The sequence below is a fragment of the Sturnus vulgaris genome, chromosome 5 (genome assembly GCF_052056855.1).
Source record: "Sturnus vulgaris isolate bStuVul1 chromosome 5, bStuVul1.hap1, whole genome shotgun sequence".
NCBI lineage: Eukaryota > Metazoa > Chordata > Aves > Passeriformes > Sturnidae > Sturnus > Sturnus vulgaris.
The window spans coordinates 73446680-73468236 of NC_142247.1; the positions used below are offsets into that span (position 1 = coordinate 73446680).

General features: G+C 52.9%; 2 protein-coding genes and 1 long non-coding RNA gene across 7 annotated transcripts in view; 1 reads left to right on the top strand and 2 right to left on the bottom strand.

The window, feature by feature from the left end:
• GDI2 (GDP dissociation inhibitor 2) lies at positions 1–14891 on the bottom strand. The gene is made up of 11 exons (XM_014882542.2): positions 14725–14891; positions 7772–7879; positions 7114–7213; positions 6619–6753; positions 4658–4856; positions 4290–4421; positions 2951–3050; positions 2367–2538; positions 1255–1399; positions 1082–1136; positions 1–1005 (listed from the first exon to the last, which is right to left on the bottom strand). The coding sequence occupies exons 1-11, from the start codon at positions 14767–14769 to the stop codon at positions 850–852; spliced, it is 1347 nt and encodes a 448-aa protein (XP_014738028.1). The 5' UTR covers positions 14770–14891; the 3' UTR covers positions 1–849.
• Positions 14250–21557, top strand: part of LOC148223795 (uncharacterized) — an 11657-nt gene continuing 4349 nt past the window's right edge. Inside the window, exon 1 of the long non-coding RNA XR_015804150.1 lies at positions 14250–14456. This is a non-coding gene — a long non-coding RNA (uncharacterized LOC148223795). The remainder of the gene's footprint in view (positions 14457–21557) is intronic.
• ANKRD16 (ankyrin repeat domain 16) overlaps positions 15883–21557 on the bottom strand; it is a 13108-nt gene continuing 7433 nt past the window's right edge. For 2 of the 5 annotated variants that reach the window (XM_088166071.1, XM_088166072.1), the window contains exons 6-9: positions 21075–21236; positions 18420–18498; positions 17107–17281; positions 15883–16738 (exon numbers count right to left, since the gene is read on the bottom strand). In XM_088166071.1, coding sequence (XP_088022197.1) covers positions 17121–17281; positions 18420–18498; positions 21075–21236 — 402 coding nt within the window. In that variant the 3' untranslated portion in view covers positions 15883–16738; positions 17107–17120. The other 3 variants (XM_088166074.1, XM_088166073.1, XR_015804147.1) reach the window with 3 other exon arrangements.

A 21557-nucleotide genomic window follows, 5' to 3' on the forward strand; every position in this document is an offset into this window, starting at 1 on the left:
TGGTTTCCAGAGTTTGGCTTTACTTCGCAGTACAGAAATCATCTGGAGCCTTGAGGAGACACGAGAAGCACAGGCTCTGTCATGCCGATACCGCAGCGCCGCTTGGTCCATCCGAGAGGCCACCAGGGGACAGAAAATACTTCCACATCTTGCCTGCTCTGTAATTTGTTCTCTCAATTTTATTAAGATTAAAACACAAAGGAGCCTTAGGCACAGCTGTGTCCCAACCGATGTAAACAGGTTTAGAAGCTTAAGTGGAGGTTAAGTTCTGTGCCCAGAACGAAGCCAACATTTGCTGCTACAATAGGTGTGGGCTTTGTCCATGATACAACTTTGCCACAGAGTTAAGATTGATGGGAGAGAGACTTTTAGGGATGCTGTCCACAATAATGGAGTGCTCAGTTTCTATTTTCCTTGATATCAGGTTTGAGTGACATCTCAGCGTCACATCTACGAGCTCACCAGAAGCACAGGGTTGTGAAGGATGTTTTACAAATGATTAAAAAGACAAGGTAAGACACAGCTGTCAATGAGTTATTTCAAATCTGCACCCACGTCTACGTCTGCAAAAATAATAATAATAATATTAAGTTCAGTCTGCCTTTCAGCTTACGAGGTTAGTCAGGAATCAGTCAGGAATTTGCCAGATTCTGGACAGCAGCCCTACTAGAAGGAAATAATTAACACATGATATCCAAAAAGGGAACATTACCAGTGCAGTACTCTTCAATCTCTCAGAGATGGGATTACAAAAGCAGGCCTTACAATATTGAATTTCGTACAGTGTTCATTAAGTTCCTTATATATTCTTATTAGCCGATTTAAACTCCTCCTAATTAGAGACTCTCATTACTGCTGCTCCTCCTCCCCGTAGATGTCGTTTTTCTTGCGTTTCATCTCCTCGAAGTCGAACTCTGATCCCATCATCCTCTTATAAATATCTTTGATGTCGTCGCACGTCGTCTCGAAGTGGGTGGTGGCGTCGTAGGTGCGCGAGATGAAGATCTGGAAGCAGAGGCAGCACAAGTTGGAGCCCCGAGCTGGAGCCTGTCCCCTCCCAGCCCACCTCACCCGCACTCACCTGGCTCTCAGTGCCCAGGTCGGTCGGTGCAAACAGGTCACTGATGCTCACAAACCTGCAAAAGGGACAGAAAGCCTCAGGCTGCTGGGGAAAACTCGGCTCCAGTTTGGCTTCTGGCAGCCAAAAGGTTCCGGCTGCCCCGGCAGAGAGGGAGGGGCTCGCTGGGCACTGACTTCTGCTCAATGGGCTCCAGGAGGTCCAGGGCCGGCTTGATCTCCTTCTCGGGGTCTGCAGTCTCCACGGTGGTGCTGGCGATGGCGATGTACTTGCCCTGCGCCGCCACGTTGTGAGCAGAGGAGATCATGCACACGTAGATGTCTGTGGGGACAGGCCACAGCTGCAGCCTCAGCCCAAAACCTCCTGAGCTTCATCCCAAAACCTCCTCAGCCTCAGCCCAAAACCTCCTCAGCCTCAGCCCAAAACCTCCTCAGCCTCAGCCCAAAACCTCCTGAGCCTCAGCCCAGAACTGGTTCAGCCTCAGCCCAGAACTTTCTCCAGCCTCAGCCCAAAACCTCCTCAGCCTCATCCAGAACTGCTTCAGCCTCAGCCCAGAACCTTCTCCAGCCTCAGCCCAGAACTTCCTCAGCCTCAGCCCAGAACCTGCTCAGCCTCAGCCCAAAACCTTCTCCACCCTCAGCCCCAAACCTTCTCCAGTATCATCCCAAAACCTCCTACAGCATCATCCCAAAAGCTCCTCAGCCCCACCCCAAAAACCACCTCAGCCCAAAACCTTCTCCAGCCTCAGCCCAAAAACCCCCTCAGCCTCAGCCCAAAACCTCCTCCATGCTCATCCCAAAAACTCATCACCTCATCCCAAAATCTCCTCAACTCCATCCAAAAAACCTCTTCAGCCTCACCCCAAAGCCCTGCCCACCCCTGTTCCTGCTGCCCTGGCAGCCCCTGCACTGTTCAGAGAAGCTGCAGTGAGTCCCATCCTTGCCCTCCCATCTCCTGCACATGCAGATCCCCACAGTTCCATTTCCCAGGCTGGCTCCATGGTGAAACCCGGTGGGGTCCCAGTGCTCTGGCCCAGGCTGAGGCAGCCCCTCACCCCTCACCCCTCACCCCTCACCCACCTCTCCCAGTCCGGGCACTTCCCGCCGCAGGTTCCAACCACAGGCTCCTCCCCCAGCTGCTCTGAACAGAGCTCAGCCTCGCTGGCTGAAAACTAAAACCCCTAAAATCCCCTGGAGCAGACCACGAGGTGTCCACTTCCCTCACCCCGAGAGAGGCCGGGGAAGCAGCGCTGGCCCAGCCCAGGTGGGGAGAGCTGCCCTGCACACACCTGATTTCCGGTTGACCTGGTTCTGTGGAATGATGATCTGGCACGAGTTGGCATCGTTGGTGTTCTTGATGGGATGGCTCAGGATGCAGATGACCCGGATCACCTGGCCCACCTTGGTCACACGGTCTGACACGTAGCTGGGGTCACAGATGAGCTGTTTGCAGCGAGCCACCTGAGCACCAAAATCACCCAGTTCACATCCAAAACCGATTTTCCGGGAAGAATTTAACATTTGATCAATGTGAAGCCTCCAGGCTGCACTGTGGTCTCTAGCATGGACTGTCAGCTCTGCTCCAGTCAGGAGCACAGGCACAGCTCCCGAGCAGCTGCAGCATTCCCAGTTTGCTCCAGCGGGAAGGCCACGGGCCAGCTGTCACACAAGGAACTGCTCGCTGCCAGCCCATGGAGACTTCATCCCAACTCCTGGAGCAGGGATGCTGAGGACTCTGGCCTCAGGGAGCACAGCCCCTTAAAAAGCCCTTAGAAAGGGTTTTCTGTGTGTCTGTTGTGATCAAGCCCCACAAATGTGGGTTGTGAGGGGCAGGTGTGGGGCGGGGAGCAGGGAAGGGGGGAAGGGTCCGTACCTCCCCCTCAGACTTGACCCCGACCACTTTGCCGTTCTCGATGACGATCTCCTCGATGGGCTTGTTGAGCATGTAGGTGCCTCCGTAGATCGCACTGAGCCTGCAACAGCAACAGCCCCTCAGCACCTCCAGGGCTGCATCTCAACAGCCCTGCAGCCCCGGGGCTGCTGCACCTGGATAAACCCCGCCTCAGGCTCCAAGCCCTCAATCCTCTGCTTAAACACTGGGGACAAATGCTCTGCCAACAGCACCTCTGAGCAAATCCACAGGAAAACAAACCACAAAGAAAGAACTCACATGGAGGAACCAACCACCTCTTAATGAAGTGAGAAAAACATTAAGGACCACAGCATTTTATGCAGCATCACATTCTGGGTGCTCAAGCACTGACTCCACACACACAGCTCCACACACCCAGCTCCACACACCCAGCTCCACACATCCAGCTCCACACATCCAGCTCCACACACCCAGCTCCACACCATCCAACTCCACACCATCCAACTCCACACCATCCAACTCCACACCATCCAACTCCACACCATCCAACTCCACACACACAGCTCCACACACCCAGCTCCACACATCCAACTCCACACCATCCAGCTCCACACATCCAGCTCCACACACCCAGCTCCACACACCCAGCTCCACACACCCAGCTCCACACACCCAGCTCCACACATCCAGCTCCACACACCCAGCTCCACACACCCAGCTCCACACACCCAGCTCCACACACCCAGCTCCACACATCCAACTCCACACCATCCAACTCCACACCATCCAACTCCACACCATCCAACTCCACACCTCCAGCTCCACACACCCAACTCCACACCTCCAGCTCCACACCATCCAGCTCCACACACCCAACTCCACACCATCCAGCTCCACACACCCAGCTCCACACCATCCAGCTCCACACCATCCAACTCCACACCATCCAACTCCACACATCCAGCTCCACACACCCAGCTCCACACCATCCAGCTCCACACATCCAACTCCACACATCCAACTCCACACACCCAGCTCCACACATCCAACTCCACACCATCCAGCTCCACACATCCAGCTCCACACATGCAGCTCCACACACACAGCTCCACACATCCAGCTCCACACCATCCAGCTCCACACATCCAACTCCACACCATCCAGCTCCACACACCCAGCTCCACACATCCAACTCCACACCATCCAGCTCCACACATGCAGCTCCACACACGCAGCTCCACACATCCAGCTCCACACCATCCAGCTCCACACATCCAACTCCACACCATCCAACTCCACACCCCACTGGAGGAAACCCAGAGTCAAACCAAGGGCTCACCTTGCAAATCCCTGGGGCAGCTCTCCAAGGCCATAGAGGGGGTACAGGTAGGGGCTTTTCCCATATCGAGCCAGTGACTCGCTGTACAGCTTGATCCTGTTGATTGTTTCTTGGCAGGGTTGATCTAGATAGCTGGGAAGGACAGTTACACCGTTTGGGATCTTTCCCAAAGCAGCACTTCCAGCAGAATACACTGGAAAGCAAAACATGGACTTCCCATGACGGTTCCTTCCCCACCCTGCTGGCAGTGCTTCCCTGGGAGCTCCCTTTTAGGAGCACTCAGTGGCACGAGTTTTACTGAGGAACCCTCAGAGTTTGAAACAACCAATCAATCCCATCATAAGCCCAAATGCTGAGCCCTCACTTACTCATCAGTCCTGTAGAGAGCAAGGGCATGGCCTGTGAAGTCAATGACATCTTGGCCCAGGTCAAACTTCTTGTACACGTCCCTCATGGTGGTTTTCTTGGGGTCCACGCCCTCGAAGGTCCGCGAGTCGTTCTCGTCAAAGTTGGCCACGTACACCAGGAACTTCCTGAACCGGCGCTTCTCAAACAGACCCATTAAACCTGAAACAGGGCACTGGACTATCAGCAGAGCAGGGCACTGGGACTATCAGCAGAGCAGGGCACTGGGACTATCAGCAGAGCAGGGCACTGGGAGAACCCAACAGAACCAGGGCATTGGGAGGATCAGCAGAACCAGGGGATTGGGAGAACCCAGCAGAACCAGGGGTTTGGGAGAACCCAGCAGAACCAGGGAATTGGGAGGATCCAGCACAAACAGGGGATTGGGAGAACCCAGCAGAACCAGGGATTTGGGAGGATCAGCAGAACCAGGGGTTTTTGAGAACCCAGCAGAACCAGGGCATTGGGAGGATCCAGCAGAACCAGGGGATTTGGGAGGATCCAGCAGAACCAGGGGATTTGGGAGGATCCAGCAGAACCAGGGGATTTGGGAGGATCCAGCAGAACCAGGGGATTTGGGAGGATCCAGCAGAACCAGGGGATTTGGGAGGATCCAGCAGAACCAGGGGATTTGGGAGGATCAGCAGAACCAGGGCATTGGGAGAACCCAGCAGAACCAGGGGATTGGGAGGATCCAGCAGAACCAGGGGATTTGGGAGGATCCAGCAGAACCAGGGGATTTGGGAGGATCAGCAGAACCAGGGCATTGGGAGAACCCAGCAGAACCAGGGGATTTGGGAGGATCAGCAGAACCAGGGCATTGGGAGAACCCAGCAGAACCAGGGGATTTGGGAGGATCAGCAGAACCAGGGGTTTGACAGAACTCAACAGATCCTCAGTGACTTTTGTGGCTTTTCCATTATCAGCAGTGGGTAAGAACCACTGAGTGTTCAAACAAGGAATGGTTTGGGTTGGAAGGGACCTTTAAGGTCCTTAGTTCCACCCCTGCCATGGCAGGGACACCTCCCACAGTCCCGGGTGCTCCCAGCCCCAGTGTCCAGCCTGGCCTTGGACATTCCAGGGATCCAGGGGCAGCCACAGCTGTTCTGCAATTCCATTCCAGGTCTCCCCACTCTCCCAGGCAGGAATTCCTTCCCAAGATCCCATCCATCCCTGCCCTCCTTCAGCCTAAGGCCATTCCCCTTTGTCCTGTCCCTCAAAGCCCAGACACAAGGCTGGACAAGGCACCATTTCTGAATTCTCCACAAACTGCAGAAGCAAGACTGGACCTGCAGAAAGGTGAGGGCAGAGGCAGCACCTGCACTGCTGCCAGGATGAGTGTCCTGGAGACCTCACAGAAGGAATTCCTGACTCCTTCAGGAATATCTGCCATGAGGAAGGCTCACACCTGACCTGCAGGAGTCTCTTAATCAGATTTTTCAGACGTGCTGCTGAACACATCCCACGTCTGGAGCTCATGGAATGCCCTCCAGATCTTAATGGATTTCACCACACTGTTATTAGTTTGATTTGAGGAGTGAAATTGAAGCAGGCAACAATTAAGGTTTGAGGTCAGAATTAGTCATTCCAATTTGCCTGCAATGTTTTTCACACACACACACACAATTCCAACAAGGACACGACATCAAATATTTATGGCAGAGCTGGGAGCAGGAGCCCCCAAATGGAACCTCTTGAGGGAGGAAAACACTGCCAGGTTCTCACCAGAACCTCACTGAACAGGCAGCTTGGAAGCTCCAGGAAAACAGGGCTCAGCAAACCCAAGGGGTGTTTGAAGTCAAAGAGGTGCAGGAGAACCCTGAGGATGCTCCTGAAGGCATGAGGAGCATCAAGAATATCCCCAGGGATGGGTTTGCCTCTGCTGAGGGGGTTCAGAGGGAACAGAAAAGGTGCAGCTACTCACTGGAGGCCAAAGCTTCTGCCTCAGTGGAAGGAACTTTGTAGATCTTCCCTCCCTTGTAGACGAAGCTGCCCTCGATCACCTTGAAGTCCAAGTAACGAGTGACTTCTGTGTAGAGCAGCATCTTTACCAACTGACCTGCAGGGGGGGGTTTGGCACAGTCACACACGGGCACAGCAGCTCCTCCAGCACAGCAAACCCTTCCCTGAGCTCAGTTCCCACAGCAGGCTGAAGATAAGCTGGGACTAAAGCAACCAAGCCTTGCCTGGGATCTATGAGTTCTTCCACTGCAGCAGCCCTGCACAATCCATCCATGCCCTGGTGCTCCAGGACGACATTCCAGCAGCCAGGGGCTGGTTTTTGGCACAGGGAGCTGGCCCTGCACTGCTAACCCCCTTCACTGCTCTCAGGCCACTGCTGGAACACATGGATTCAAGGATGAGGATTGTAAGGAATTCCAGCAGCCCAAGGAATACCTGGGAGCTCAGGGTCACTCACCATTAGCCATAAGGAATTTTGGAATGAGGTCCACGTTCCAGTCTCTTCCCCGCCCCATAGATTCTGGTGGAGTTCCCGGGAGATTAAACCTTTTGTAGAGCTTTGGAGAGAGAAGACAGAATTTATTATAGCCCAGGAAATGTGTCTGGGTGTCATTTCTCCCACACATGGACACACTTTCCACCCCCACAGCTCCAGGCTGAACACAAGCTCTTCAGAGCCAGCTTCTGGCTGCAGTTTCAGCTCCAGTTGCAGTTTGGAACACACAAACACATCCAGGGAATTGTTACAGCAAGAACCAGGCAGTGCAATCCTGCTCATGCAGCCTTTGGGGATTTATGAACCTGATGAACTGTTTAACATGACATTTCTTAGCCCAATTTCCAATTTAGCTGAAGAGTTTTTAACATCCAGCTGTAAAAGCTCTGGAATGCTCCATGCTAGGATTTGCTCAGATCCCAGCTGGGAATTACAGGAAACAAGCACAATCCACCAACCCCAAACACCCCACACTGGTGTTTGCCTGGTGAGGAAGTGCCCTCAAACTCACAGGGAACCCTGAGAGTCACTGATCTGAGCCCACCCCAAGGCTAACTGGGAACAAATCCCCTTTTTGTGGCTGGGAAGGACACAAGGCTGGGTGTCTGTGCACACTTACATCTTCCAGGGGTGTAATGGATGCACTTTCCCCTCCATAGTAGGAGTTCCGATCCATGTGAAGGACTTTCTTTCCATTCACTGACATAATCCCAGACAGGATGCATTCCTGCAGGAAGGAAAGGGTGCAAGGGACAGGTCAGCTGCACTGGAGCCTCCTCCTTGCCCTTTTTCCTAAGCAAGAGCATGTTCAGGTACCCACACAGCCCCTCGTTCCAGGATTGGAGGCATAAAATAAATAAATTTATTTTCTGCTGTGGGCAAGCCAAGCAAGGGGTTAGAGCTACACAACCACCACCTCTCAGGGCTTCCCAGAGGAATTTTTTGGGAATTCCATGCATTTGATCCAAAGGAAAATCTATCCTCTAAGGCACCAGCTATCAGTTTAAGGATAAGCTATCAAACAGTTTAAGTTGTTTTGTTTTAAGGATAAACTACCAGTTTAAGGATATCCACAGAGCTGATGAAATCTTACCTGAACTTCACTCAAGCCTCCTCAGAACCTCAATTATTAATATTTGCCACACTGGGACACTCAGGATAACGAACAGAGAGCAGCACAAAGGATAAATGAAGGCACTGACCAGCTCAGCTTTGCTTTGCTGTCCCCACTGAGGTTCCCTGGAGCAGCAGTGTCTGCCTGCAGCACCCCAGAGCACTCACAGGCTGCACAGCCAGCTCAGGCCTTGCACAACTAAGTCCTCATTAAAACACCACTTTGCACCGGTGCTGCCATTCCCCAGCCACAGAGCTCAACAAAACCTGCAATGTTTGTGTGCTTAGGACAGCTTATCTTGGAGCTTTTACTGATCTTGCTCTGCTCAGCTCCCTCCAGCAGCAGAATTCTGCCTGCAGCTGAGCTCTCATTCAGCATCACCACCTCCCTGGTAGGTCCTGGCCACACTCCCTGATGGGTGGGGATTGCTGGAGCAGTGGAAGGTGTCCAGGATGGTTTTTAACCAAACCTTTCATTGTTTGTAAACCCCCAGCCAGCTGCTGAGAGATGCCAGCAGTGCACATCTGGCAGGATTCCTGCAGGCAGCCTGGAGTCTCCACGAGACCCTTCCTGTTTATTCCACCAGCACCTCAGGCAGGATTCTCCTCCTGTGTGGCTTCCCCCTCCCCTGGAGTGCAGGAGGTTCATTTCCAGCTCCACACTGAGCACTGCAGGTGTCAGGCAGGAAAAGCACCAACACCAGGGGTTTCCCACTGCGGGTTGTTTGTGTAAATCCTGACTCCAGTCAATCCTCGGGGTAAAGGAAGCTGTAAAATCAACTTCCCCAGCCTCAGCAGCTCTCGGGGGGTGTTTTGTTCTGAAGGTCAGACATCTGTAGGTGCAGGGATGGCTGGCTGAGGATTTGCTGTGCTGCTGCTGCTTCCAGGTGGCAATGGAAAAACTTTGTCTGCTGGGATAGCAGGGCACTGCTGGCCAGTCTGTCACCCAGCAGGATGGCACCAAAATCCAGCCAAGCACCTGAGGAGCAAAGCTGCAGCTGCCTCATGCACAGCAAGGACACTGTGAATTCAGTGCCTGAAGTCATGGAAGATTTCCATGATCACCACGTGCACTGGAGCAGTGAGCCACAGTGCTTCCCACAAAAGCTCTTCCAAGGATCCTACAGGGTCTCTCCTATTTTTCCCCACAGGCTGGAGCAAGCAGAGACCCTCCCAGCAGATACCAAACCTCGTGTGAAGTCACCCCTGGACACCTGCAGCGCTGAGTAACCACAGGAGTGAAAGTGGCCAAGCGTTAATGATTAACCACACCCAAGGCAGGACTGTCACACCATCACCCACCAGTTAAATTCACACAGCTCTGTGGTTGGACTCTTCACTCTACCCTGTGATTTAACCCCTGGAACATGTCCCAAAACCCTGGCTCACCAGCTCTGCCAGATGGTGGCACAGGGCTGCAAGTGTCCATGCTGGAGCTGAGCCACAAGGAAGCCCAGCAGGATTTGGAGCTCCAGTAAAAGCTGCACAAGCTACACCCCTTGGTGTGGATGTCAGCTGATTTCAGTCACCCATTCACCTCAAAGCATTCCGTGCTCTGTCTTCCCACAGGAGGAAGGGAGTGTGCATCCCCTCTTCAGGTCAGCCGTCCAAATTACCAGCATCCCCTGGAGTGAATTCGAGCACCAGCAGAAGATGTGAGAATCCTTCTTTCACCCCCATTAAACACTGCTGTGGGGCCTGAGGTGCAGCTATTTCACTGCTATTTCACCCTTCCATCAGCCAGGCACTGAAATCCTGCCCAGCACTTCCCTCTGCAGCCCTGATGGCCATAAAGCACACGGGCTGCACAATGGATTTATCCTCAGCTCAGCAATTCCTTTGGATGCCGTGCTGGCTGCAGGAGCAGGAATTGCTTGATGTGTGACGCTGTCCTTTGGGTCAGGGAGAGAGCAAAACAAACAGACTGTGCTGATAAGGGGAGGGCTGAGAAGAGCTCAGAGTGCAAATAAAAAAGGGGAAGTGTCAGAGTCCAAATCTGTGCATTTTTTGCTTTTTTCTAAAAGTCGCCAGCACCAAACAGGAACTGACAGCAACAGCAGGACACGGCAGGGAGGGCTCCGGGTATCCGGATCCAAGAGAATCCTCATGCAAATTGCAGTCTCGCTGCTACTACAATGCACTGCCCGGGCCAGTTCAGGTTACGAGCTCCCAGGAGCTCATTGTGCTGCTGAATGAAGAGTGTGAGCACCATCCATGTCTGCAGCAAATGGAACCGGGGAGAAAGCTGCGCTGGGAATGTGGAGACAGCACTTCCAGTGGGAACCCGTGGAAATAAAAAAGTTGTAACTCGGAGGTATTGGTGTTTCCACGCTTGTTTTAGACCATCAGCTGTTCCCTGGAGTGCAGGAGCTGGTCACTGAGCAGACCTTGTGCAGGCAGAGGCCTTGAGGAATGGAGGGAAGCAGGGAGGTTCCCGTGGATTTTCTCCAAGTAGGGCGGCAGCTCAGAAAGGCTCAGACAGCCCGATGGGAACCGGAGCCAGCACTGCTCCTGTAACGGCGCCGAGGGGACATCGGGCACTGGGCACTGAGCAAAAATCCCTTCAGCAACGGGATCTGGCACTGCCAGGCTCTTTCTTCGAAAGGCTGTGCCCAGAGAGTCACACACTGAGCTTGGAAGGCACCTCTGCAGATCCAGCCTGGGCAGGGTCACCTGGAGCAGGTGACACAGGCAATTCCACCTGTCACAGCCTGACCCAAAGCTCTGCTCATCCTACACGGCAAAAACAACTCCTCAGCCCTCTGCTAGCAGGGGATGCCACTCTGCACGGTGATGACACAGTGACACCGCCACACGGCCCTCACAGCCACTCTGAGGCTGTATAAATAAATAAATATATCCTGAACCCATGGGTTTGGCTCCTCTGCTCCCACAGAAAGTGAATCTGTGTCTTTGTGATGGATTGGAATAGCTTTAACATGGGGAGACAGCTGGCAGGTAAGAAGCTTAGTGCAGCCTGCAAAGAGTGAAACCTCAGCAGGAACAGAGCATTCACCTACCGGGGCTGGACTGGAGGGTTCAATTATCCCCAAAATCCATGGGAAATAACTTTGTAGAAGCACAGAGGGCAGGTAACACTGGCACTGGGCACAACATCCTGCTCTGAAATAACCCAGTGAGAAAGTACCGAGCCACTTCCACAGCAGAGGTGGAAATGACAGTGAACTGAAGAGAGCTGTGAAAACACGGCCTTGAGGAGCTCTCCAGTCTGCGAGCACTGCACCAGATTAAAAACGAGTTTGTGCAGCACGTCTGCAGGAAGATGAGCCCTAATCTGCCACACACGACGCACATGGAAAGCCTAAGACAAGGACCTTAAAGCTATTAAAGCTCCAGCTTTAATAACCTGGAGAGGCCATTCCCACCAGGAATGAGGCATCTGGAAGATCCAGCAGCTCTCAGGCAGCCAGACCCAGCAGGGCATTGCAAACACTGCTCCGTGCAGGAAGGAGCAGGAGGAGTTGACTGCAGCTGATGGAAAGTCTGAGGGGTTGTATCAGCAGTAAATTCAGGATTTATTTTTCCCCACAGGGCTAAGACATCTCTATGAGCTGGCACTGCAATGGGGTCTCTGATTAGCACACAGAAGGGAAAGCTGAAATAGTCTGAGTGCCAGTAATCCCAGTCCTAAAGCTGCCTTTAGTCCTTCATTACTGGTTGAGGAAGAGATTAACACCTGAAATATTCATGTTGCACTTCCAGATCCATCCCAGTGGAATTTACACGTGCACCCACTGGCCCCACAGACCCAACCAGAACGACCACTACAATGGCTGTGTTTGTGCTCTTTCACAAAGCCTCCAACGACTCATTCTTCCTCTTTAAACCAACTAAACTTTCCCTTGAAAACCTCCAGATCAGCAGCACAGACACAACCTCAGAGCTACAACAGGAACCTGATGGGGCTCCAGCAGCAGAACCCAGGACCAGCTTGAAGGAAAAGGTCGCCAACACCACCAGGACTTCCAGGACAGCTCCTTTGGAAAAGGGAAGGAACAGCTGGATGTGTTTCCAGTCCCTGTTCCTCAGGAGGCCTGACTTTGGCACCAAAGCTGGAGGAGCAAACCTTCAAGCCTCCGTGAGTGCCCACAGTGCTCTGACACCTCTGGCCAGCCACAATGGCTCAGCCAACAGCAGCAATTCCAGGACGGCTGCTCCACGACCTCTCTGCTTTCCATTCTTTCCCACAGAGCTCCTCAAGACAAGGTGAAGTCCACCCTAATTGGTATTTCAGAGGGAAAGCCAGCACACCAGAAGCAAACTCCGTGCTCCTGGATATTCCCAGGCTCTGCAGCTTGGTCAGCACACCTTAAATATGGCCCTAATTTATTCCTTTTAACTCAACTGCTGCTCATTAGCAGGAGCTTGTCTTAAAAGTGATTTCACAAGAGGCCTTTTGTCAAATTTACACTGGCATTTCTCAGTTTAAGATTAAGCCCTGCGTTCACCAACTCGATACCCCGCTCACACTAAAGCATAAATTAACATTTTAATGGAGCTCGGATCTATTGGAGGCCCCTTCACTACAAGCTCATTATATTTCACCTCCCCAAAAGTCCCGTTCCCTGCTTTGCTGAGCCAGGGCCAGGCTTTAGGACGGACTCCAGCTTTCCCTATCAAAGGGAAGAAGCTTTTTCCTCCACCTCAAAGGAAGAGCCTTGAAAGGAATGAAAGCAACCAGGAAAGTTGGGTGTCCCCTAGAGCAGACGCTCCCACACTTTACCCGTTTCCTTTGTGCCACGTTCCAGGTTGGTTCCCCTTCTTCCCAAAGCCAAAAGAGGGGGATGATAACGCAGCTCTGCCTTCGCTGGGGTCCTGTGGCAGCAGCCACGATGCCTCTGGCAGCCCCGTCAATCACAGCGCCCAAACCACAGGAGGAAACGCGTGGATTTCACTTTAATCGCCATCCCCAGGGGAAATGGGGGAAATCCCTCCCGGGCCAACCCCAAAGACATCCCTTTGTCCAGACACCTTTCCCCACTAACAGGAGGGAACAAAAGCAGGAGGAGAACCTCTTCACCGTATTGATTTTCTTCTCCCCCCTTTCTCCAAACAATGCCTCTCATTTCTAACCTGCAATCCGCCCTCCCGCGGCATCTCCCGGCCTCCAGGGATGCAGGACCCGGGAGAAATCCTCCTGCAAAGCTCTCGGGCAGCAGCACTGCCATGTTTTTTTTTTTCCCCAGGGCTGCCTGCGGCGCGGGCTGCATCCTCCACAATAGGACAAAGCCCCAGCACGGCTCATCCCCCTCCCTCCGCCGCACCCCCATCAGCTGTCAGCTTTCCTTAGGGATCACCGGGATGCAGCGACATCGCAGGAAAAGGGTTGTTTTTTTTTTTTTAATTTTGGAGAGGGGGGATAAGGGAAATTTGACAGGCTCGCCAGGCTCCCATCCCCCTCCTGCTGCAGTCAGGGCTGGATGGAGCCGAAGGCTGCAAAGGCGGAGCGGGAATGGGGATGGAGGGAGGGGGGATAACCACGGCTGCCTCCACCCTGCACGGACCTGCAGCCACGTTAGGTTTGTGGTACGGGGGTGGCGGAAGAGATGTGTGAAGGGGAAAAAATGAGATAATAACGTAAAAAATAAATAAAAGGCAAAAAAATGGCCGTGGGCGTTTTGTTGTCCGAGTCTCCCCACGCCCTCCCTCCGCAAAACAACCGCATTTCCTGGGGCCCCCTGAGAACGGCGGGGATCGGGGACGGGGAGGATATCCAAACAGCAGGAACTGTTATAAAATATATATAAATCATATAAAAACCCCACGCGGGGGTCCAGGTCGGGATGGGGAGAAGGATGCAGGGTGGGGATGGGATTGGAGCTGGGGGGTGCTGTGAGAATTAATGATGGGGAGATGAGCCGGGGGGGGGTCACACACACCAGACCCCCCCGGGTAATGTCATAGGGAGGAGGGGGAGGATCCCAGGCTGGGCTGGAGATGAATGGGAAAGGATCCAGGGTGGGGGTGGGACCGAAGCCAGGGGGGGTGATGTGATAATTAATGATAGAGGAAAGCACACAGCGGTCCCCAAGGGGGTCACATACACCAGAGCTCCGGTAATATTGGGGATGCGGACGGGGGCAAGCACCCAGACAGAGCTGGGGGGGCTACAATGGCCAGGTGACAGCTGAGGAGAACGACCTGAATGGGGAGAGTGGGGTGATAATCAGGTGAGAGACTGGGGAGGGGACCGCACACCTCTGGGGAGGGGATAAAGACCCGAGGGCCCGAGGCGGGGGGGGGGGCTCAAACCCAGGCTGGGGGGGAGGATCAGGTGAGAGACGGGCAAAAGGACAGCGGCGGCGGGCTGGGTGAGAGATGGGGAAGAGGGTCAGCCGCAGGAACCGGGGGATGGCGGAGGGGGGGCGGCGGGGCGGGGCAGGGCGGCGGCCGCCCGCAGCAGGCCCGAGGCGCGAACGGGCGGCGGCTTCTCCTCACCGTGAGGCCGGTGCCCAGCACGATCACGTCGTACTCCTCATTCATGGCGGCGCGCGGTGTCTCGGGGGTCTCTCGGCCGGGGCTGAAGCGAACCGGGCGCTACGCGGGGGCCGCGGGAGCGCGAGAAAATGGAGCCGCCGCCGTGAGGGGACCGCGCCGGGAGGGGCGGGGCCGAGCCACCTGCGCCCCGCCCACGCTGCTGCCAATCACAGCCCGATACGCCACGTCATTGGCTGGCGGAGCCGTCAATCAAGGGGCGGGAGCGCTGCGCGCGCGAGCGGCGCTGCCACCGTGGTGGGGGCGCGGCGCGCATGCGCAGATCAATGGGCGCCCCACGGGCTCGGTGGGATCCTTTCAAATGGGGGGGGGGGTCCCTAAATTTGGGGGCGCTCCTTAATTTGTAGGGGTTCCTCAGTTTGGGGGGGGATCCTTTATTTACCTGGGGGGACACAGGTAAAAAAATCAGTCTGAGGGTCCTTTATTTTGGGGAAGTTCTTTATTTGGGGTGGTCTCATTTTAGGGGGGCCCTTTAGTGGGGGGTGGTCCTCAATTTTCATGGATCCCCAGTTTAGGGGATTCTTCAGTTTAGGGAATTTCCTCCACTTGGAGTGGGGCCCTCAGTTCATGGGGGATTCTTTATTTTGGGGATAGACCTCGGTTTTGGGGGGCTCCTTAACCTGGGGGGTTCCTTTATTTAGGGTATTCATCAGCATGGGGGAGTTTTCCATCTGGGGGTCCTCAAATTGGGATTTCCTCGGTTTGGGGGGGGGGGGGTTCTTAATTTTGGGGGGTCCTCTCATTAGTGGGGGACACAATTTAAGGGGGTTCTTTCTTTGGGGGGAATCCCTTATTTAGGGGATCCTTAATTAAAAGGGGGGGTCCTCAATTTATGGGGTGCTTTGGGGAGCATCCTCAATTTAGGGAGGTTCTTAAATTAAGGTGGGTTTGTCAGTTTAGTGGGGTCCTTAAATTAGGGGGGGGTTCCTCATTTAGGAGGGGTTTAATTGGACCCCAAATCCCTCCACATCCAGTGCTCTTCCAGCCCATCCCAGGCACCCCATGAACCACTTCTGATGGGAAATTTGCTAAAAACCCATAATTAGGCTGTGTTCCCACTTCCCCAAACCCCATTTTGGAAAAAAAAAAAACTTCCCTGGGTGAATTTTGCACCCAACTCCTCAGCAGGGATATTGGGATTCCAGTTTATTATTCCATGATTTATTAGAATTATAAAAAGTGAGAATGAAGCAGCTCCTTGCATTTCCTGCTGTAGGGAGGCCAGAGCTGGATTTATGGAAGGATCCAGGATTTTTAGAGGAATAAAAGAATTTCTTCCACCAAAATTCCTGCTCCAGGGATAGCAAAGTGGGAATTTCCCACTCAAACCCAGCTATTCCTTCCTGATTTTTAACATCTGCCATCCCCCAAAAAGCAGAATTCCAGCCATTTTGAAGTCTTGGCATTAGGAACAGACAAGGACACATCATTTTTTTTCTATGGAATTTATATCTGCAGCTGCACAAATGCAACAGCTGCAGCTGCTCTTACCTTGCTGTGTATTCCAGGCTTCCAAAAGCAGATTATTTGGATTTAAAGTTCATCAGTGCTGGGAATTTCCCAGCATTCCAATATGGAATAAATGGAATAAAACACCTCCTTTTTTTTTTTCAGTCTGATCCAAAGACCCCCTGATGTCCTCACAAGGTTGAGGTCCCACTAGAGATTCCTGCAGGTTTTAGGATCAGCTGTGGGCTACAAAAAGGATTTAAAAGGTTGATGCAGCTTCCAGAGTCTCTGTCTCAACCCAAAGAGGTCACAAATTAAAGCAATTTAAGGGATTAGTGCAGAGCAGGTCCATGAAGAGCTGGAAAATCAATGATCCAGGTGGATCTTCTCCACCAGGATGTTCAGGGTGTGGGGATTGGCAGGAAAAGCCACGAGGATCCCTAGAAGTGGAATTTCCCTGGGATGGTTCTGCTTCAGGGAGCTGCACAGGAAGAGGGGAAGCTCAGCCCTGGAATTTGGAAGTGAAAGGAAATAAATTAAAAAATAGAACAGGAATGTGACAAAAACATGGAATGGTTTGGGTGGGAAAGGACCTAAATGATCTAATTCCAAATTAGACACCTTCCACTATCCCAGATTGCTCCAACCTGGCCTTGGACACTTCCAGGGATGGGACAGCCACAATTTTTTGGGGAAATTTGTGCCAGAGCCTCCCCACCCTCCCAGAGAAGAGCCCAGACCCATCACCTTTATCTTTTGACATAATCCTGCTTCCAACTTTTCTAAATCTACTTCCCAAGTGCCAAACTCGGCTCCTCTGCTCAATTTTGGGTACAAATCCCAACATTTAAATCAGGGAAGGGATAACTTGTGTACCTATTTCCTCTTCTTCACGTGCTGACTTGTGTTCCCTGGAAAAGCTGGATGAGTTGTGGCCTCCTGGCCAGCTGCTGTGCCAACATTCCTGTGCCATCTGCAGTGTCCTGGAGCCCAGCCTGCAGCAGGAGCCGAGTGGCCTCCACTCTCTGCCCGGCGCTGGCCACGTGCAGGGCTGGGGGGACACACACAGAGCACGAGCTGGGGTCACCTCCTGGCCTTGGCTTTGGGTGCAAACAGGATTCCCAGTGGGAATAAACAGATGGAGGGTGAATAATGAGTTTTCTCAATGTGGAAAAGTCATTTTTGTATCCTGGTTTGGGTCGGGATAGAATCAAAGAATTAATGTTGGGATTATTGGGTGGAAGCTTAGATCCTAAAGATCATCCAGTTCCACCCTCCTGTCATGGCAGGGACACCTTCCACTATCCCAGGTTGCTCCAAGCCCCAATGTCCAACCTGGACTTCTCTGGGAATTCCAGCCCATCCCAGCCCCTCCTCACCCTCACTGTAAAAAAAAAAAAAAAAAAAAAAAAATCTTCCTTCCATCTAATCCAATCCTGATCCCTCTGGATAATCCTGATGTGGATGAGAAGCTTCCCAAGGACGCAGTGACCCAAAGCCATCCAAGGAGGGACCACAGGGGAAAAAAAATTTAAAAATGCCAGGTCTGGATGAGCTCAGCAGAGCTGGGATTTAGTCACTGAGGGGGCAGAGGGAGAGATGGCAACACTAAAACCTGGCTTTAACCAAACCCCAGGGCTGGGGAGTTTGCCAATTTTTTTCCAATTGATGAAACCATTTTTCCTTTTTCTCTTTTTTTTTTAAAATCTAATTTAATTTTTTTGGGGAGATGCTGATGCAAGAGCTGCCTGAGCCTCTCCTGCTGGGAATGCCAACTCTCTGGCATCACTATAGCAACTCCATTTCCGTGCCAGCTCTCTGGTATTATTTGCTCATCAGCCATTCCCAGGCTGTTTGCTAAAGAATTGAGGCTGGAGAGTTCAATCCTTGTGTTTGTCCATCCAACCTGCTTCCAACAGGATCATTCCAGCTGAATTTGAAGGGGAGGAGGCAGCATTGGAGCAGACAATTCCCAATTTGTGTTTCTGTTCTTGCCCCCAGCAGAAATTCCAGCAAGTTGAAAGCCAAGGAATGCAAAATGCCCAAAAAAAAGCCTGGGATGATCCATCATGTTGCTCCCAGAGCAAATGTCTCCATGGATTTGGCATTTCTCTGCATGCTAAGGTTGGGATGTGCTCATGGAAGCCCTTGGTGTCACACAAAACATGAAAAAAGTTTGGAATTCTCACCAGAACGGCCCTTCCCATCCTTAGCCTGGATATCAGCACCGAGGGCCAGCAGGGTGTGGATGGTGTGTCCATGTCCTTCCTGCACAATGTGGAATTTGGGATCAGCTCTGTGCTCACATCCATCCCTGAGCTGGAATTGCACAGACCTGCTCTGTCCTGGGCAGCTCTCAGCAGCTCCAGAGGATCTTGGAGCAGATGGAAATCAGGGTCAGCCCAGCCAGCAATTCCTAATTCCCAAACCTCCCCTTTCCCAATCTGAAGCCATTCCCTGTGTCCTGTCCCTCTGTCCTTTGGAGCCCCTTTATTCCCTGGAATGTTCTGGAAGCTCTCCCTGGATCCTTCCCTTCTCCAGGCTGCCAATTCCCAGCTCTCCAGACCCTGAGCTTGGATCCATCTCCTCTGCAAGCAATTGATGGATCCAGGGCCTTCCCTTGGAATCTCAGCAAACCATCAAGGCTCTCCCTTCCCTTCTCCTCTCTTTTCTCTCCCCATTTTCCATCCCAATCCCTGGCAATGGATTCTGAGTCTCCTGAATCCCAGAATCCTGCACTGCCTTGGCTGGGAAGGGACCTCAAAGCTCATTCCAGGGACACCTCCCAGCATCCCAGGCTGCTCCAATCCTTCCTTGGCCATCCCAGGGATTCTCTGGCAATCCCAGCCCAGCCACCAATTCCTCATTCCCAAGATCCCATCCATGCCTGTGTCCTGTCCCTCTGTCCCTTGTCCCCAGTCCCTCTCCAGGCCCAGGTCTCTCCAATTTTGAGTTTCCAATCTCTCCAATTCCCAGGGGATGTGCAGTTGGTTTTTTTCCAGGGTTATTCCAGCTCAAGGAACAGAAGCTGTTGCTGCTCTGGGCTGTTGCTCCTCTGCCTCCCTCAGGCACCAACATTTCCCAAAGAATTCCTCCAGGATTTGTGATGCCCTGGGTGAAGCCCCAGCCATGAATCCACAGTGTCCTCCCTCCTTCCTCTGCCAGGAGCCAATTTCAAATTCCACAGGGAAAAAAAAAAAACCAGCACAGCCCCAGCTCCCTCCACCCTGCACAGGCTTTTCCAGAAATCCAATCTTTTCTCCCTAAATAACATGCCTGATTTTGGAATTACATCCTCAATGCCATGAATTAGTCTTTGTCCTGCAGCCTGGGAATGGAAAACTCTTATTTTTATCCCCCTCCACTCTTTTTCCTTAGAATTCCCATAGAATTCCACAGCATCTTCCTTGCTCCAGAATCTCCCATTTCCCAATTCCATGGCAAAGACACAGAGCCAGGAACTGCTGTAGCTGCCACAGCCCTGGCAGCAAATTCAATTAAAAAAAAAACCCTTGATTTTCCTGTGTTTATAAATGCAAAAGAATAAGAAAAAGGAGAGAGATAAAAACACAACCCACCAGGCAAACAAACAGTGCTGTAAACACAAAGTGACACCGAGCCTGGGGAAGGGAGAGAATCCCACCCAGTCATTCCCAAATCAGCCAGGAGCTGGGAATTTCTCCAAGGCACATTGTATTTCCCCCAGAGCCTTGCTGTTCAACGTGCCCTTGGCAACCAGAAGGGCTTTGGACGTGGTTTCTGGGAGCAGGAGGCCAAGAAAATGGGAGAAAGGGCTCCTTTGTGGGAGCAGGCAGGGCTGGATGGTGCCAGCATTCCCAGGGAGTGGCACCGATGGTTTTGTAGGAGCAGGGCACTGGGATGAGCTTTTATTCCCATTACAAAGCTCAGAGGGCTGTTAAAATCCTGTGTTTAACATCCCTGGATCTGAGCAGGGAATTCCTGTGCTGACCAGGAAGGACCCTGGTTAAGTTTTGGGATCTGCTCTGCACACCCAGGGAATGTTGCAGAACCCACAGCTCTGCTCCCCACATGGGCTGGGAGGAGGAGAAAGCTCCAGTGGTTCTGGAATTCAAAATAACTCCAGTGTGAAGGACACAGATAAAATCCCAGCAGCTCCCCCCACTTTCCCAGCTCTCCTTTCCCACGTCTGGACATCTCCTGTCCCTCCTCTGCAGGCAGCTGGACACAAACATGGAATTCCTGGGGTGGGAAGGGATCTCAAAGCCCCTGCAATGTCACCCCAACCATGGCAGGGACACCTCCCACTGTTCTAGGCTGCTCCAAACCCCAATGTCCAACCTGGCCTGGGACATTCCAGGGATTCTCTGGCAATCCCAGCCCAGCCAGCAATTCCTCATTCCCAAACCTCCCCTTTCCCAACCTGAAGCCATTCCCTGTGTCCTGTCCCTCTGTCCCTTGTCCCCAGTCCCTCTCCAGCTCTCCCTGGATCCTTCCCTTCTCCAGGGGAACATGCCCAGCTCTCCCAGCCTGGCTCCAGCCCTGGAGCAGCTCCATGGATTCCTCTGGACTCTCTCCAGCATCTCCAGCTCCTGCTGCTGTTGGTCCCAGGGCTGGGATCTGGTGCTCCAGGTGGGATCTCAGCAGAGCAGGGCAGAGGGGGAGAATCCCACCCTTACCCTGCTGCCCAGAAAACAGGGAATGGGAATGGTCGGGAGCAGATGGGCAGTGGCAGAGGATGAGGCAGGAAATGCAAATCCTCCAAACACCTGAGCCAGCCTGGTTTAGGGGGTTTAGGTCCTGCTTTAGGGGGTTTAGGTGCCTGGCACAGGCTTTTCCATGGGAATTGGGGCCCAGGGACAAACCTTGGCTGCATAGTGCAGGGCTGGCAGCTGCAGGGACGTGGCTCTCCCGTTGACATCCACCCCCAGCTCGGTCACCAGGAACTGGATGGATCCATCCTGGGCTGTCACAGCTGCCCTGTGCAGGGCCTGAGCACCCAGGGCATCCACAGCTGTGGGACAGGCCTGCAGTGGAGGAACAGCATGGAAATAACACAGAGTGCACCCATCCCAAATGGCATCACCACCCTGGGGAGGCACTGGCACTGCCAGCAGAGCTCCAGGAGGGTTCTCACCTTTCTCACCCTCAGGGCCTGGAATGTGAGGTAAAAAACCATGACAAACTTGCCAAAATTCTGGGAGAATCAGCCATGAGGGGGCCCCAACCAGTTGGGATCATCCACCAATCAATCAATCAATCAATCAATCAATCATCAATGAATTATTGACTGCAGTGGTCTGGTTCCTGCTGTGCACAATTGGCTCTAATGGCATTCCCTGGAGGAA

What these genes read in the sequence shown, in the direction of transcription:
- GDI2 (XM_014882542.2), bottom strand. Translation starts at nt 14,769, where the DNA reads ATGAATGAGGAGTACGACGTGATCGTGCTGGGCACCGGCCTCACG. An exon ending in CCATTACACCCCTGGAAGAT is followed by an intron (nt 7,214 to 7,771) that starts GTAAGTGTGCAC and finishes CTCTCTCCAAAG; the next exon opens with CTCTACAAAAGGTTTAATCT. An exon ending in GCTCTCTACAGGACTGATGA is followed by an intron (nt 4,422 to 4,657) that starts GTAAGTGAGGGC and finishes TGTCCTTCCCAG; the next exon opens with CTATCTAGATCAACCCTGCC.